Source organism: Macaca fascicularis, chromosome 19 (genome assembly GCF_037993035.2).
Source record: "Macaca fascicularis isolate 582-1 chromosome 19, T2T-MFA8v1.1".
In the NCBI taxonomy this organism is placed as follows: domain Eukaryota; kingdom Metazoa; phylum Chordata; class Mammalia; order Primates; family Cercopithecidae; genus Macaca; species Macaca fascicularis.
In genome coordinates, this window is record NC_088393.1 from 49,167,271 (window position 1) to 49,183,923 (window position 16,653).

Below are 16,653 nucleotides of genomic sequence, written 5' to 3' on the forward strand. Positions count from 1 at the left end.
AGGTATTGAAAGGCTACGTTTGGGCCGGGCACCGTGGCTCATGCCTGTAATCCCAGCACTTTGAGAAGTCAAGGCGGGCAGATCGCTTGAGCTCAGGAGTTTAAGACCAGCCTGGGCAACATGGCAAAACCCTGTCTCTACAAAAAAAATACGTATATATAAAAAAATCAGTTGGGCGTGGTGGCATGCACTTGTAGTCCCAACTACTCAGGAGGCTGAGGTGGGAGGATTACTTGAGCCCAAAGAGGATGAGGCTGCAGTGAGCCATAATCACATCACTGCACTCCAGCCTGGGCAACAAAGCAAGACCTCATCTCATTAAAAAAAAAAAAAAGGCTACATCTACAAGAGCCATCACGGAGCCGTGGGCCCAGTTTACAGAGTGTCTCCAAAGAACCAGGCCCAGTGGAAGGAAGTTCTAAGGAGGCAGGTATCAGCTCAGCTTTAAGGAAAGTCCCAAATGGAAGCATTGGTCAAGAATGGAACAGGCCATTATTGGGGTGAACCGTATCAAGGGAACAGCCTCACCAGGGCTGGACAGCTCCCTGCATGGACAGCATCTATATCTAGGGTTCTGTGGAAGCAGTTGGATGGAGTAAGAGAAAAGCCTTTTGTGGAGCACTCACTGAGGGAAATGCTAGGCTAAGGGAAGTTTAACAGGTGGCTTTGCTGTAGGGCTTCCTAGGACCTTCACTGCCCTGAAACGTGGCCACAACTCTAAGGCTTGTGGAAACCAGACAGACAACATGAATGGGTGACGTGGGAAGGGGTGGACAGGAGTGGGCTGGAGACAGCTGCCCTTCGGAAGAGGAAGCCTACTCAGCCCCCACTCTGCTCCCCTGGCTGTCCTTATGGGAACTCTATTGGCCACTGTTAGGGGTTAAATTGTGTCCCCAAAAAGATATGTGGAAGTCTTCACTCCTGGTGCCTGTAAATGTGACTTTATTTGGAAATAGGGTTGCAGATGTAACCAAGTTAAAATGAGGTCATCGGAGTGGGCCCTAAACTAATGACTAGTGTCCCTACAAGAAAGAAAAATTTGAATACAGAGACAGGTGCACAGAGAGAAGATGGCCATGTGACAACAGAGGAGGCAGAGATCAGAGTCAGCCATCTACTAAGCTACGGAACACCAAGGATTGACAGCATCATCGGAAGCCAGAAGAGTCAAGGATGGATTCTCCCTGGAAGCCTTCAGAGAGAGCATGGCCCTGCCGACACTTTGAGTTTGGACTTGTGGTTGGAGACAATGTTTCTGTTGTCTTAAGCCACCCAGTTGGTGGTATTACGTTATGGCAGCCCTAGGAAACTGAGACAGCCACTAATTCATGATTAACTATGGACTAGCAAAAGCTCCAGAGTCGGGCAGGTGATGCAGAACCTCCTAACTCATAGATCACAGGCCCCTTTTTTGGAAAGAGCATCTTGTTGGATGAGCCAGGGGACATGATGAGGGTAGGGCACTCATTCTTATTCTCAGCCTTTTGTTTTGTATCCACATGGTACCATTCACGGGAGTGACTCCTGGTTTCCTTACCTGTAAGTTGAGGACAACAATCTCAACCTCCCAGGAGGCTGTGAACTCCCAGCGAGATGCATAGCAAGCACTGCCCCCAACACACCACCAGAGGAAGGATTATGATGTGGGATATTCCTTTCTGTGAGCCTCACTTTACCCTACTGTAAGATGGGATAGCAACATCTCCCAAAGCTTCCTAGGGTTGCTAGGAACTGCCTGGCATGTGGCTGGTGGTCAGAACAGTCCATGTGGACCAGTCAGCCCCTTCCCGCACACTCACTGTTTCTGCATGTCCTTCGCTGCAGGGAGCCTGGTCCCCAGTGGCTGCCCTTACCTGTGCTGTGAGCTGGATGGGTTGGGACAAGGTGAGCTGTGGGGTCCCAGGGGGCTGGCTGGCAGGCTGTGGTGGTGGCAGGTCACCCCCCCCAGAGGAAGCTGGAGGCTGCGAGGTCGAGGAGGAGGCAGAGGAGGAGGAGGAGGAGGAGGAAGTAGAGGAGGCGGAGGCGGAGGCGGCGGCGGCGGCAGCGGCGTTAGCAGCAGCGGCGGCACTGGACTGCTGCACGGCGGCGGCCAGGAGCTGGGCCTGGGCTTGCTGCAGGAGGAGCTGCTGCTGAGCTGGCATCAGTGCCGTGAGCTGTGGGGTGTCGGGGACAGCAGGAGTCGGAGCAGGGGGTTGAAGAGGAGCAGAGAAGGCAGAGAGGGGTTAGTGCCTAAGCCAAGCAAGTAAGGGGACAAGACCTCCTGGAGGACAGAAGAGGGCAAGAGGCAGGCGTGAGAGAGTGGCTATGGCCTTGGTGGAACAGTTCATCCACTAGCCCTGTAACAGATGAGGGGTGGCTGGTTTGTCCCCTCGTCCCCATCCTTCCCTGAGTACTTACCCCAGCTAGCTGGCTGCCCGTCAACATGAGTTGGGCCTGGGGCAAATGAGGCTGGGTCGGCTGCGGGGGCAGGGGTGCTGCTGGGGCTGAATCGCCACTGGGGTCTTCAGCCTTGATCTGGGGGGGAGAGAGGCAGGGTCCGGGACCCCAGAATGTTAAGTGGAGGCCAGAGAGAATGCCCACCTGTGAACCAAAGAGAGGGCACATGTGTGGCAATGGCAATCAGGCTGGCACAGGAGGAGCAGACTGGGGTGTGGATATGAGGGTGTGGCCTGTGGTCCTGCACTGACCGCTGGGAGCTTCAAACCACTCCTCTGGCCTCAGTTTCCTCATCAATCAGATAGGGCTAACACAACACCTGCACCCAAACTCCCTACAGGAGAAGTCCCCTTTGCAGAGCGCTTTTCCACTCCTGAGAGTCAGTTTCCCTATCTGTAAAATGGAAAATAGTGGCCAGGCATGGTGGCTCACACCTGTAACCTTAGCACTTTGGGAGGTCGAGGTGGGTAGATCACTTAAGGTCAGGAGTTCAAAACCAGCCTGGCCAACATGGTGAAACCCCATCTCTAAAAAAAAAAATAGAAAAAAAGGAAAATAGTCCCACTGGGCACCTGGGAGGTCAAATAAGCGGGTTCTGGGTCCTACACCCTTCATCTGTATCACACAGAGGTGCATCTCTCTTGCTTTTCTTTTCCTTTTATTTATTTATTTATTTTTTGAGACAAGATCTTGGTCTGTTGCCCAAGCTGGAGTGCAGTGGCATGATCACAGCTCACTGCAGCTTCTACCTCCCAGGTTCAAGCAATCCTCCCACCTCAGCCTCCCGAGTAGCTGAGACTACAGGTGCCCGCCACCATACCTGGCTAATTTTTAAATTTTTCTGTAGAGACAGGGTATCATTATGTTGCCCAGGCTGGTCTTGAACTCCTAGGCTCAAGCGATCCTCCTGCCTTGGCCTCCCAAAATGTTGGGATAACAGGCATAAGCCACTGCACCTAGCCAGGTGCATCTCTTATTTGTCCAATGAAGTAAGACTTTGTTGGAAGAAAAGGTTTTCGGGTATAAGAAAAACCACCACCTTGGAATCTGGGCTACAAACTCAGAAGCTCACAGAAATGAGCACAAATGAATGACAGGAGTAGGGGTGGATGGAGGTGGGCTAGAGAGAGTGCCTGCCTGAGTGGAAGTCTTATCTGGCTCCTACTCAGCTCCTGCTGGCCACTCTTTTCAAAATCTAGAACAAAAATACTGGCAGAATAAGCAAAGCACAGCGTTTGTCCTGCACTGTGGACAAGCCAGATGTCGCCCAGGAAATGCCAGGCTTCAGCCTCCGCCCCTGAGGTCCGCAAAGCCTCTCCATGTCTCTCTGAATATGATATGGACACATCTGCACCATACACACAGAACAGACCACCAGCATGGAGCCACCCTGGCCTCTTCCGCTCCTAGGTAAAAAGCCAGACAACAGCAGCTGTTGGCCGAAAGGCCTATTGGCTGAAGCACACACAGTGGTGGGAGAAGGCATGGCCTGATGGATTACATACCCTCAGGCCTAAAGTGGACAGTGGGATCATCCTTCAGCCTGATAGCCCAACACCATTTTGTAAAAGGAAGCCCAGAGAGGGAAAGCAACTTGGGCAAAATGACACAGCGTGTTGGCAGGGGGGTGATATTTGAAATGGGGACACAGAGGCCAAGGAAAGGCCAAATAATAGACAGTGAATGGCATGTCCCAAATTATGGAATATAAGCATTAGAAAGTTTAAGAGCTACAGAGGCCAAGTGTGGTGTAATCCCAGCATTTTGGAAAGCCGAGGCAGGAGGATTGCTTGAGGCCAGGAGTTTGAGACTAGCCTGGGCAACAGAGCAAGACACTGTCTCTTAAAAAAAAAAGAGAGAGAGAGAGAGAGAGGTTAAAAAAAAAAAGAAAGAAAAAGAAAGTGCTGTAGAGATGCAGCATGAAATGACACTGAGTATGAGAAGTCAGGGTAGTGGCTATCCCTGGCAAGGGTATTAAGGGCCTCTGGAAGGTTGGTCGTGCTCTGCTTCTTGATCTGGTGCTAGTGACATGGGTGTGCTAAGTTTCTGAAAGTTCGCAGAGTCATACATTGAAGATCTATGTGTGTTTTTAATGTGTATCATATTTTAATACAAAGTTTTTTAAAAAACAGGCTGAGCATGGTGGCTCACCCCTTAATCCCAGCACTTTAGGAGGCTGAGGCGGGAGCGTCACTTGAGGTCAGGAGTTCAAGACCAGCCTGGCCAACATGGTGAAACCCTGTCTCTACTGAAAATACAAAAATTAGCCAGGCATGGTGGCACACACCTGTAATCCCAGTAACTCGGGAGGCTGAGGCAAGAGAATCACTTGAACCCGGGAAGTGGAGGTGCAGTGAGCCGAGATTGCGCCACTGCATTCCAGCCTGGGCAACAGAGCGAGACTCCGACTCAAAAATCGCTTGAACCCAGGAGGCAGAGGTTGCAGTGAGCCGAGATCATGCCATTGCACTCCAGCCTGAGCGACACTGCGAGACTCCATCTCAAAAAAAAAAAAAAAGCTTTTTAAAAATAATGTTGAATGCCATGGTAAGTACACTATTCCCTTTTCAGTGCTTTTTCATTGTTTCTGGTTATCTTACAGTCTCTGACTAGTGCTTGAATGTCTTTACCATCTGTCCAATACTAGCTAATCTCCACTTTTATTTTAATTTAATTTTTTTTGAGACAGGGTCTTGCTGTGTCACCCAAGCTGGAGTGCACTGGCACCATCATGGCTCACTGCAGCCTCGACTTCCCAGACTCAAGCGATCCTCCTGCCTCAGTCTCAAGTAGCTGGGACTACAGGTGTGCACACCCAGCTAATTTTTGTATTTTCTGTAGAGACAGGGTCTCACTATGTTGACCAGGCTGGTCTTGAGAACTCCTGAGCTCAAGCAGTCTACCCACCTTGGCCTCCCAAAGTGTTAGGACTACAGGCTTGAGCCACTGCACCTGGCCTAATCACCGTTTCTTTTTTTTTTTTTTTTTTTTTTGAGCTGGAGTCTCCCTCTGTTGCCCAGGCTGGAGTGCAGTGGTGCAATCTCGGCTCACTGCAACCTCTACCTCCTGGGCACAAGCAATTCTCCAAAATGCCTCGGCCTCCCAAGTAGCTGGGATTACGGGCACTCACCACCATGCCCAGCTAATTTTTGTATTTTTAGTAGAGTTGAAGTTTCATCATGTTGGCCAGGCTGGTCTCAAGCTCCTGACCTCAGTCCGCCTGCTTTGTCTCCCAAAGTGTTGGGAATACAGGCATGAGCCACCGTACCCAGCCCTAATCTCCTCTTTTAATAAGCAGAGAACAGGCCTCTGAGGTTTAGACCCTTCGGCACACAAGAGACTCTGGGTAAATTTTAATAATCATCGTATTTATTTCCGTGGCAAGTGATTCTGGTTTTCCATTTGTGAAATTTCCATTTAAAAAACATTTATTTAAAAAGCTGTTGAAAAGCAAGCCAGTTCATGAGCTGGTAATTGTTGAAGCTGATTGATGGCTATCTAGGGGGTTTATTTTCATTATACCCTTCTCCCTATTTCTGTATCCACTTCACATTTTCCATAATAAGGTGTTTTTTTAAAAAATCGAGCCAATTAACAAAATTATATGTAAATAGTTGCACACAGTGGTCTTATGCCTGAGACCGTGACAGGAGCACATGAATCACTTCAGTTAGGGAAAGACTGAGACAGAAGAGATGGAGAGAAGCTGAGCGGCAAAGGCCAGAGAAACAGGGCGAGTTGTGGACAGAGCCCGAGGCCAGGAAGGGGAGGGAGAAACCTTCTTTCCCTTGGTCCCACTGGCATCCCCAAAAGAAGAAAGCCTGCTTCCAGTCTGAGAACAGAGTGGAAATATCTGATTCAACTGAGGACAGGGTGGGGGCAATGGATAGACACTGTGCTCTGAGGGCTAAGGCAAGAGCCAAACCTGCCATCAGAGGGTCAAGGAGGTCAAGATCGAGAGCCCGTCTCCACTGGATGCCGTTCAAAGTGCTCAGCACAGAAGCAGGACACCCATTCACAAAGCACTTTTGTCCTCCCCTCTCACGGTGGCAGGGGGGTACACCAGACATGGAGGCAACCACAGAGGCCATCCCATCCGACTGCCCCCTCCCCCCTGACCAATGATACCGAAGAGGAAACTGAGAGGCCCAGAGAGGGGAAGTGACTTTCCCATGGTCACAGAGCAAAGCTGTAGCAGGGTGGGGAGCAGTTCCCAGCCTCCCACCCCATCCCTCAGCCACCGCTGGTCAGGGTCTGGAGTCTTGCTCACACCTTCTCTGCCCCCACATCCAGTGCTACCTTCAAGCCTCTGGACCTGCCTGATACCCCTGGACCAGGATGGAGGGTGGAGCCCGGGGCCCAAGCAAACCCCAAGAAGCCCAGAATGCCAGGCACAGGGCCCCATCTGGATGTGGAATTTGCACTGCCTGGCTGCTTCCGGCCTCCCTGTCATTCTCTCCTCCTGCATCCCTACAGCTATCCTCAACTGGTGCCAGCCCCCCACCCCCACCTCAGCTGGCCACTAAATGTGTATATTGGGGGACAGGGGGTGGTGCAGGCCCCTGTTGGGTCAGGGAAGTTGGGATGGGGGCGGGCCTTTGGCTTCCTGTTGTTCATCGCCCTGGGGCTCTGGGGGGGATTTCCCTGGCCACCCCCACCCCCTAGGGAAGGGGAAGGAGCCTGCGTGAGTCACAGGCCTGGGGTGGGAGCCCAAGAGTGAGAAGGGGCGGGAGGAACCTCGTTACCAAGGTACCAAGGCTCAGTGCTCTCTCAGCCCTGGGACTGAGGCAGGCCTCCTGAGGACCCTCTTCCAAGCGCTGCCCGCTTCCCTGGCTGTTCCGACAGGTGCTTACCTTTGTGCTGGGGCCAGTTGGGGACACAGAGAATGGGGAGGTCTTATTCTGGGGGTTCTGCAAAGAGAAAGTAGGGGCAAGGGGATGGGAATAGTGCAGTGAAGCAGCTTCTGACCACCCCAGCTCCCTGTCCTCCTACCACAGGTGGCACGCAGCCCCCTCTGACCCCTCTCCCCATTCCTCCCCATCCCCTCCCGCTTATCCACTCCCTCCTAACCTGATGATTAGTGTCTGGTCCATTTCTTTCAGTGTCTGCAAAGAGAGGGAAAGGATGTGCTGTCATCAGCCACCCCCACCACACCTATCCCCTCCCAGCCCTCTTCCCATCTGCCCCACTTCCCCTGCCCATGGTGACCCCTGCCCCCCTGCTCCCTGCCCACCCACCTGTGTGCTCTGATGGGGAGTCCAGACCTTGCTTCTCGGCCTCCAGGGGCTTAGACATTCTTATTTCTGGGGACAGAGGAGGAATGGAAGTGGGGTGAAGGAGGGGAAGCCAGGAGGGCTCTCGGGCCCCCGTTCCACCACACTCCCCGAGCCTTTCCCCCAAATTCCCCCCTTACCCCCAGCCACCTTGGAAGTGTCTCTTCCCAAGAGACATGTCCTCCGTTCTGGGCCTCTGCCCTCCTCTGGCAAGATGAGACACAGCCCTCAAGCCTTGGGGGATCTGGCCTTATCCTTTCACTCCTCCAGAAAGTGACAGAGGGGTGTTATCCACAGTGCAGCATAGGGCAGGGCAGGAGGTGGAAGGTGGTCGTGAGAAGGTATCAGCTGCCCAGGAGGAGGCTGGTGACGTCCCAAAGGAGGGAGAGCAGCCTTGGGCCTCCTCCTGCGGCGGGCCGCCCAGGCTCCCGTCCTGCCCTACCAGGTTTCGGGTGAGACATGTTTTCCACTCTGAGTGGGGCCTCAGAGATGTGATGGGGCTGCAGCGTCCCCAAAGGAGGCAGTTGTCAGATCTCTGAGTGTGTGTGATTCAGCCACCCTCTGGCCCTCTCCCCACCCCACCACTTTCCCCGTCCACATCTCACTCCCACCTGGCCTTTCTTCTTATGTTTAAGCACACCCGCCTAGCAGATCCACCCTGATCCTCTGTAACCCCAGCCCCATTCAGCTCTACCCCTGAGCTTGTCCTCCAATCGAAACCTGATCTGGGACTTCAGGCTTGAACCCTCAAGCCTTAAGTCCACCCCTGTAATACAACCCCATTCTATAGCTCCCTAGGCCCAGGAAATGAAAGGAGGCAGCCAAGGGAGGGTGGCAGGCAGCAAGCTGGGCACCAGGAGACATAAACCCACGTAGACAAATGCCTGTCCTCAAAATGCTCCGATACTTTTCACAGAAAGGCGAGTGCTCACCAGTGCCAAGCACAGAGCTAGATATGACTCACAGCTCACATTAGTGGTTAGTGCTAATATTACCATGTTTTACAGAGGAGGAAACTGAGGCTCCAAGAAAGGATGTCACCTCCCCAAAAGCACGGCAAGACAGTAGACATGCCCTGACTGGACCCCTGGTCTTCATGACTCCAGGGCTCCTACTTGTAATCAGATCCACTGTAGTCTAATGGCCCCAGTCCTGACTTCCAGCCATCTCATCTCCAACAGTCCCCTCGCCCAAGCTCATCCTGAAACTGAATGCAACCCTTCCTGGTCCTCGACCCCAGGACAAATCTGGGCTTCAGCCTGACCCATCCTTAGTCCACTTACTCACCTTGAATCCCAAGTTGTGCCCAGATGGTTCAAGTCCTTCATCTGACCTTGATTCCCAACTGTACTGAGACCCTGTCCCTGATCCAAACTCTTCCCACAACTCACTCCAAAATCCCTACCTAAACCATGACCCCACCCCTACTAAAGGAGCTGTCCAGCTCTAGTGTGCTCTGCACCAAGATACTTAAAGAAGACAGCTAGGCCAGGCACAGTGGTTCACGCCTGCAATCCCAGCACTTTGGGAGACTGAGGTGGCCAGACCTCTTGAGCCCAGGCGTTCAAGATCAGCCTAGGCAACATGGAGAAACCCCATCTCTACTAAAAATACAAAAATTAGCTGGGCACGGTGGGATGCACCTGTAGTCCCAGCTACTGGGGAGGCTGAGGCAGGAGAATTGCTTGAACCCAGGAGGTGAAGGCTACAGTGAGCTGTGACTGCACCACTGCACTCCAGCGTAGGTGACAGAGTGAGACCCTGTCTCAAAAAAAAAAAAAAAAAAAAAGAATGGAGCTAAAGTGAGGGATAGGAAATAGGAAGAACTCAGCAACTGCAAAAAAAAAAAAAAAAAAAAGTCTAGAAATCTTGCAATTGAGGATTATTCAATGTGAAATGCTGCTTGAGTTTTAAATTCCTAATTAAAAAGACAGGTCGTGCATTGCTGGTAGGAGTGTAAATCGATACAAGCTCCATTCAGAAAAGTTGAAAAGATGCCCTCTCCCTAAGATGCAGCACGTCCACTCCTGGACATCTGCCCAAAAGAAACACGTGTCCTGCCCATCAAAGGACATAGGCAGAAATGCTTCTGCAGTCTTTTCATAACAGCCCCAAACTGGAAACAGCCCAAGGGGCCATCAACAGGTGAATGGATAAACAAAATGTGGTATGTCCATACAATGAAATACGCCACAGTAATGAAAAAGAACAAACTCCTGCTTCATACACATGGCCGAAGCTTGGAGACATGAGGCTGAATGAAAGATGCCAAACACAAAGGCAGACGTAATTTATGATTCCAATTACAGGAAATTCAAAAACAGGCAAGCTGATAGCAGATGATCACGGTCAGATGAGTGAGCACCTTGGGGGTACTGACTGGGGAAGGGCATGAGCCTGCAGCAGGTGAGAAAGGATCTTGTTTGGTGGTTACAGGGTCCTTACATATGCAAAAATTCATCAAGCTGTACACTTAAAATTTGAACACTTTATATACATTATGTTTTAACAGCAAGAAAACATTTAAAAGCTAAAAAGCAAAAAAGCCAGCACACAGTCCCATTAAATGCACACTGCACCAAGGCAGGTAGATAACTTGAGGCCAGGAGTCTGAGACCAGCCTGGGCAACATAGTGAAATCCCCGTCTCTCCAAAAAATAAAAAAGTTAGCCGGGCATGATGGTGGTGGGCACCTGCAGTCCCAGCTACTCAGTAGGCTAAGATGGGAAGATCGCTTGAGCCCAGGATGTTGAGGCTACAGGGAGCCGTGATTGCACCACTGCACTCCAGCTTGGATAACAGAGAGAGACTCTGTCTCAAAAAAAAAAAAAAAAAAAAAAAAGATGCAGACTGCTGAGGGTGGGGGTGGGGAGTGGGTGCCCAGGATGCTACCAGAGCTCAGGTCCTGTTTCCTGGCCCTGGGGACAGGGCATTAAATGGCTACTGATACAAGATATAAGAAGGACAAGAAGGGAGCTGGGCGGCAAATGTATCCTGACTCTGGAGCAGTAAAGGAGGGAATCCTGCCTGATCCTAGCTCTGATTCACCCAGACCTTAGCCCTACTTCAGACAACCACTAACTCTAACCTGGTCCTAAATCCCACCCCTGCTAGCATTCCTAAAACTGCAGCCCCAGCCTCCTCTGGCCCCCTTCCGTCAGGCGGAGCTCCACATTGCCTCAGGGCAATCCTTTCCTGGCTCCTCCCTATCTCCTGGAGAAACAACCAGGCTGATGGGCCTGGCCTCCAGGGGTTGGCCCACCACCCTGTACTGCTTTTCTCTTGCAGCTCATGCACCGTGCTCTTCAACCACGTTGAGCATCTCCCCCTGCTTGGGGGTTCTGCTTGACAGACAGCAGACTGTGCAGGTTCCACACTCCCAGCTAGCTGGGCATCCCTCTCCCACCCACAGATCAGGCCAGGCTCAGACCCCACTGCCAGCCCAGCAAGTCCACACTCATCCTTAGCCTCTGCTATGGGCTGAGTTGCATCTCCCAAAATTCATACACTGAAGTCCTAATTCCTGGTACCTCAGAATGTAATTGTATTTGGAGATAGGGTCTTTAAAGACACACTTAAGGTAAAATAAGGTCATTAGGGTGGACTTACTGAAATCTGACTGGCATCCTTTTAAGAAGAGGGGGCCGGGAGCAGTGGCTCATGCCTGTAATCCCAGCACTTTGGGAGGCCGAGGTGGGCAGATCACCAGTTCAGGAGTTCAAGACCAGCCTGACCAACATGGTGAAATCCTATCTCTACTAAAAATACAAAAATTAGCCAGGTGTGGTAGTGTGCACCTGTAATCCCAGCTACTCAGGAGGCTGAGGTAGGAGAATCGCTTGAGCCCGGGAGGCGGAGGTGGCAGGTGGCAGTTAGCCGAGATCGCACCACTGCACTACAGCCTGAGTGGCAAAGCAAGACTCCGTCTCAAAAAAAAAAAAAAAAAAAAAAAAAAGAATAGAAAAAAGAAGAAGAAGAAGAAGAAGAAGAAGAGGGAATTAGGTCACAGATGGGAACAGAGGGAAGACCATATGAAGACCCAGGAGAAGACTAGCTGACCACAAGCCAAGAAGAGAGGCCTTGGAAGAGGCCAACCCTGCTGATATCCTCTCCTCTTCTCTAACTTACAGCCTCCATAATTGTGAGAATGAATTTCTCTTATTTCAGTCACCTAGTCTGTGGTACTTTGCTGTGGAAGCCCTAGCAAACTAAGACAGCCTCTCACAGCCCCTGCCCTCCTGCTGTCCCATCCCTGAGCCCCCAGCTGTGACCGTCTGTGTCCAGGTTCCTTCCCCACAAGACCAAGGCAACAGGCCTGGTCTGACTCATCACTGGGTCCCCAGCATCACAAGCCCAGAACGGGTTGTAACTGTTTGCTGAATGTCCCTCTCTGCAGCAGTCTCTGTCTCCTACTACTCCCCATCCCTGTCCTACTGTCTCCCTGCTATTTATTTTATTGTATTTATTTTTTAAGACAAGAGTCTTGCTCTGTCAGCCAGGCTGGAACGCAGTGGCACAATTACGGCTCACTGCAGCCTCGACCTACTGGGGTCAAGCTATCCTCCTGCCTCAGCCTCCTGAGTAGCTGGGACCACAGGTGTGCACCACCACATCCAGTTAATTAAAAAAATTTTTTTTTTTTTTTTGTAGAGATGGGTCTCTATGTTGTCCAGGCTGGTCTCAGACTCCTGGGCTCAAATGATCTTCCTGCCATGTCCTCCCAAAGTGCTGGGATTACAGGTGTGAGGCACCAAGCCGCACTCTGCCATTTAAAACATTTCCTGAGGCCTTGGCATGGGCTGTTCCCTCTGCCTGGAACACTGTTCCCCAATCTGTCTACATGGTGACCCCCAACTCATCCTTCAGAACCCAGCATAAGCTCTGTTTTCTTTTCTTTCTTTTTTTTCTTTTTTTTTTTTGAGATAGAGTCTCACTGTGCTGCCCAGGCTGAAGTGCAGTGGTGCGATCTCGGCTCACTGCAAGCTCCGGAGGTCTCCCGGGTTCAAGCAGTTCCCTGCCTCAGCCTCCCAAGTAGCTGGGATTACAGGTGTGTGCCACCACGACCAGCTAATTTTTGTATATTTAGTAGAGAAGGGGTTTCACTGTGTTAGCCAGGATGTTCTCAATCTCCTGACCTCATGATCCGCCCACCTCAGCCTCCCAAAGTGCTGGGATTACAGGCGTGAGCCACTGCGCCCGGCCATAAGCTCTGTTTTCTATGAAACAACCACCTTGATGCCTCCAGCTACCAGCCAGGTCTCTCTCCAGCTCCCCCTACCCTAGCACCTCCCCTTGTCACTGTCTTAGACGCTGACCGTAGCTAGCCGGGCCCCAGTATGTCTCCCCTATCAGACCGGGAATTTTTCAAGGGCAGGTCTGATCTCAACTTCTTAAACACTGCCCAGCAGAAGACATGTGGATCAGTGGCCCCAAGGTCCTGATCTCCCTCCCCCAGGCCTTTGCCTCTGCTCCTCTCCCACTTGGTTGACCTTTTCCTTCTCTACTGGCAAACTCTTGCTCCTCTTGAAGGTCCAGCTCACATGTCACCTCCTCTGTGAAGTATTCCCTGATTCCCCAGATGGTCAGTGTCTGTCTCCTCTGGGCTTCATTGCCCCTGTACTGTTCTCCATCACATCCTGATCATCCCGGGCAGAGACCTCCACCCCAACTGTCGGCTCCACAGGAGCCCAGGCTGGAGTCATTGCTGCACAGGCCTAGGAGTATGTCTTTGGAATGAATGAATGCATTAAAGAATCCCCTAACTGACCAGGGCCCAATCCTGTCTAAAACAAACTCCTATTGCTACTGTCACCCAACATCCCCAAGAAATCTTAACAAATCTTTAAGGTAAGATTTCCTCTGCAGGGACAGTGGCTGGAAAGACAAGAATGGTTTGAGGGAAAATTTTTCACCATTCTGTTACCCTTATTCTCCCCAAATTCTTCCAACCACTCCTACATATCCCTGCATACCCCCTGCCCTACACTTGGTTGGGCCACAACAAAATGGCCAACTGCTACCCTTTGTCCTTTCTCTTTCCACCTCCCCTATCAGAGCTCAATCTGAGAGAAGGGTCAGATTATTTCCACCAGAAATGAACAGGGAGCCCCATTTCCACCGTGGACTAAAAGCCAAATGATGCCTTAACAGGGACTCCAGGGCACCAGCAACCATGGACTTGGAGGGTCCGTCAAATGGCTCAGCTTTAGCCTCAGCCCAGGCAGAGAAGCCCATTGCCTATCACTCAACTCTACAGAAATATTGATGCCTGTTCCCACCCTAGACTCTCTGATTTCAGTGGTACAGGGTGTGACTTGGGCATCCAGATATTTAAAAGTCCCTCCAGGTGATTCTCTTTTTAGATGGAGTCTCACTGTTGCCCAGGCTGGAGTGCAATGGTATGATCTCGGCTCACTGCAACCTCTGCCTCCTGGGTTCAAGCGATTCTCTTGCCTCAGCCTCCTGAGTAGCTGCAATTACAGGCATGCACCACCATGCCTGGCTAATTTTTGTATTTTTAGTAGAGACAGAGTTTCGCCATGTTGGGCAGGCTGGTCTCAAACTCCTGACCTCAAGTGATCCGCCCACCTCGGCCTCCCAAACTGCTGAGATTACAGGCATAAGCCCCCTCCAGGTGATTCTAATGTGCTCCATCCCCTGGCACCTTCAGAAGCTCCTCTCAAAGCCTCATTCACACATAAAAAATTGGTTGGTTATGTATGGCCATTTCCACCCCTCATCATAGGTAATGTGTAATATTTTAAGGGAACTGGAAGAGAAAAAGCAATGCATAGCCCTACTAGGTCCCTTGGAGCCATGTTGCCCCTTGAATCCCACCTTCCTCAGGTCAGAGCCCCCCACCCTCCACAACTAGGGCTGCCCAGCCCTGAGCTCACACTCGCTTGCCCGACTGCCCCAGGCCTAGGACTCTGGGTCCTCTCCGCCCTCCCACTCCTCCCTCCCCGGACTTTCACTTCTCCTCTGCATTTCCCCCCGCCAGTTTTAGCAGACTTAGACCAGCTTCTCGTTAGCACTTACCGAAAATGGGGCTAAATATAGAGGACCCAAGGACTGCCCCTCACCCCTCCTGGCCCCACTTGTCCTGTCCCCTGGGTCCCCTGCCTCCGCAGCCCGCTTCAATTAAGGGTACGGCCTGGGAGCCCCTGTGGGCAGGTTGGTGCTGCCGGGAACCTCTGTGGGCCCAGCTGGCCGAGTCCCCGTCCTCCCCAGAAGCAGCACCTCACCCCTCCCCACCCCACAGCTGTCCCTGGGTGGCCTCAAGGGAGTGAACATTTCTGAGCTGTCAGGAGGGAGGGATGGAGATACGGGCAGCAGACACAACAAGAGAGGTGGCCCCACAGCTGCGCTGACAGCAGGCAAGAGCTGCCAACAGTACACACCCCATGGCCACAGCCAGGCAAGGCCCTGGCCAACACACTACAAGAAACTGATGTGCACAGATTCCAGACAGGAATGTGAACAGGTTTGCAGATACGACACATGCCCATACACGATGCCACGGGCATATATGCAAAACACACACCCAGATGTGTGTACACACATGTACTTACACACACTGTCACACTGAGTGACACACAGCCAGCCAGACACACACAAGAAGTACACAAAACTCACACACCCAGAGTCGAATACAGATAGACACACAGACACCCCCCTTATATACTATACCCAGTCACTCATAGACTCAGACATGTGTACGCACACATGTACTTACACACATGTACTTACACACGTTCTCACACCAAGTCACACCAGTCCAGCCAGAGGTACACACCCAGACATGCACATGTTCACACAGAGTCACACACACGCACACACACAAGTGCACACACATACACCCAGAGTCACCTCATCCTGGAAGATGGCCAGGGCTGACCTCTGAACCCAGTTCACAGGTGTGGAGTCTGAGAACAGGCAGGGTGAATGATCTGCCCACAGTCACACAGTGTATTAATTCATGTCCAGGCAGGGAAAATCCACCCCAGTCTTCCCAGGCAGGGCTGTTCTGTGAGAAATCCCAAGTAAAGAGTTTAGCCTACTGCTCAGCACCTCTGAGGTCCCCATTTAACCCCAGAGAGGAATGAGTCAGTGGGAGCAGACACCCAGGATCTCTGTGTCTACACGGTATGGACACACATACATACACACAGTTGCATACACAGTCACCTCAACAAATAAACACATGTCACCCTGCAAATAGTCTTCTTTTCATCCCACCCCCCTCCTCACCGCCTTTGCTTGCTCATACCCACTCATCCTTCATATCCCTGCTCAGACACCCTCTTCCTCCAGGAAGCTCTCCTTGATACTCTACCAACTAAATCACATGTTTTCAGGGCTCCTACAATCCCCTAATACCTCCCTGTCCTGGCCCAATCCCTCTACCTATGTTCCCCTATCCTGGCCCTGACCCCTCTGTGTGGGCCTCCCCCATACCAGCCCCAACCCCTCTACTGACATCCCCCCATCCCAGCCCTGATCCCTCTGCCTGAGCTTCCCCCACCCCAGTCTTGACCCCTCTACCTGGGCCTCCCCCACCCCAGCACCGACCCCTCTGTCTGGGCCTCCCTCAACCCAGCCCCAACCCCTCTTTGTCCCCCCATCCCACCCCTGACCCCTCTGCCTCTGCCCCCCACCCCAACCCTGACCCTTCTGCCTGAGCCTCCCCCACCCCAGCCCTTGACCCCTCTGTCTGGACCTCCCCCATCCCAGCCCTGACCTGTCTGTGTTGTCATTGGTGACAGGTCTGTCTTCTCCAATAAACTGGGAGCTCCAGGCGAACAGACCTGAGCTACCCTTTCCACTGTATTTCCAACACCCAAGACAGAACTGCTCAATAGATACATGTTGGTGGAGGACACGGGGATACCCACACACAATGGCACATATAGGACAGCACATACCACCAAACCAAGACTCACGC

General features: G+C 51.9%; 1 protein-coding gene across 50 annotated transcripts in view; it reads right to left on the reverse strand.

The window, feature by feature from the left end:
- The window catches only part of POU2F2 (POU class 2 homeobox 2), a 110,905-nt gene that overhangs the window by 23,986 nt on the left and 70,266 nt on the right, over positions 1 to 16,653 (reverse strand). For 13 of the 50 annotated variants that reach the window (XR_012427637.1, XR_010583365.2, XM_045379502.3 and 10 more), the window contains 5 exons: positions 7,674 to 7,739; positions 7,507 to 7,541; positions 7,290 to 7,346; positions 2,398 to 2,580; positions 1,854 to 2,153 (listed from right to left, as the gene is read on the reverse strand). Coding sequence is in view for 46 of the 50 variants with exons in the window: in XM_074023749.1 (XP_073879850.1) it covers positions 1,854 to 2,153; positions 2,398 to 2,580; positions 7,290 to 7,346; positions 7,507 to 7,541; positions 7,674 to 7,739 (641 nt within the window). In the remaining 4 variants the exon portion in view is untranslated. Of the gene's footprint in view, positions 1 to 1,853; positions 2,154 to 2,397; positions 2,581 to 7,289; positions 7,347 to 7,506; positions 7,542 to 7,673; positions 7,740 to 7,849; positions 14,702 to 15,578; positions 15,736 to 16,653 lie in introns of those variants that run through there. The other 37 variants (XM_074023740.1, XM_074023738.1, XM_074023744.1 and 34 more) reach the window with 7 other exon arrangements.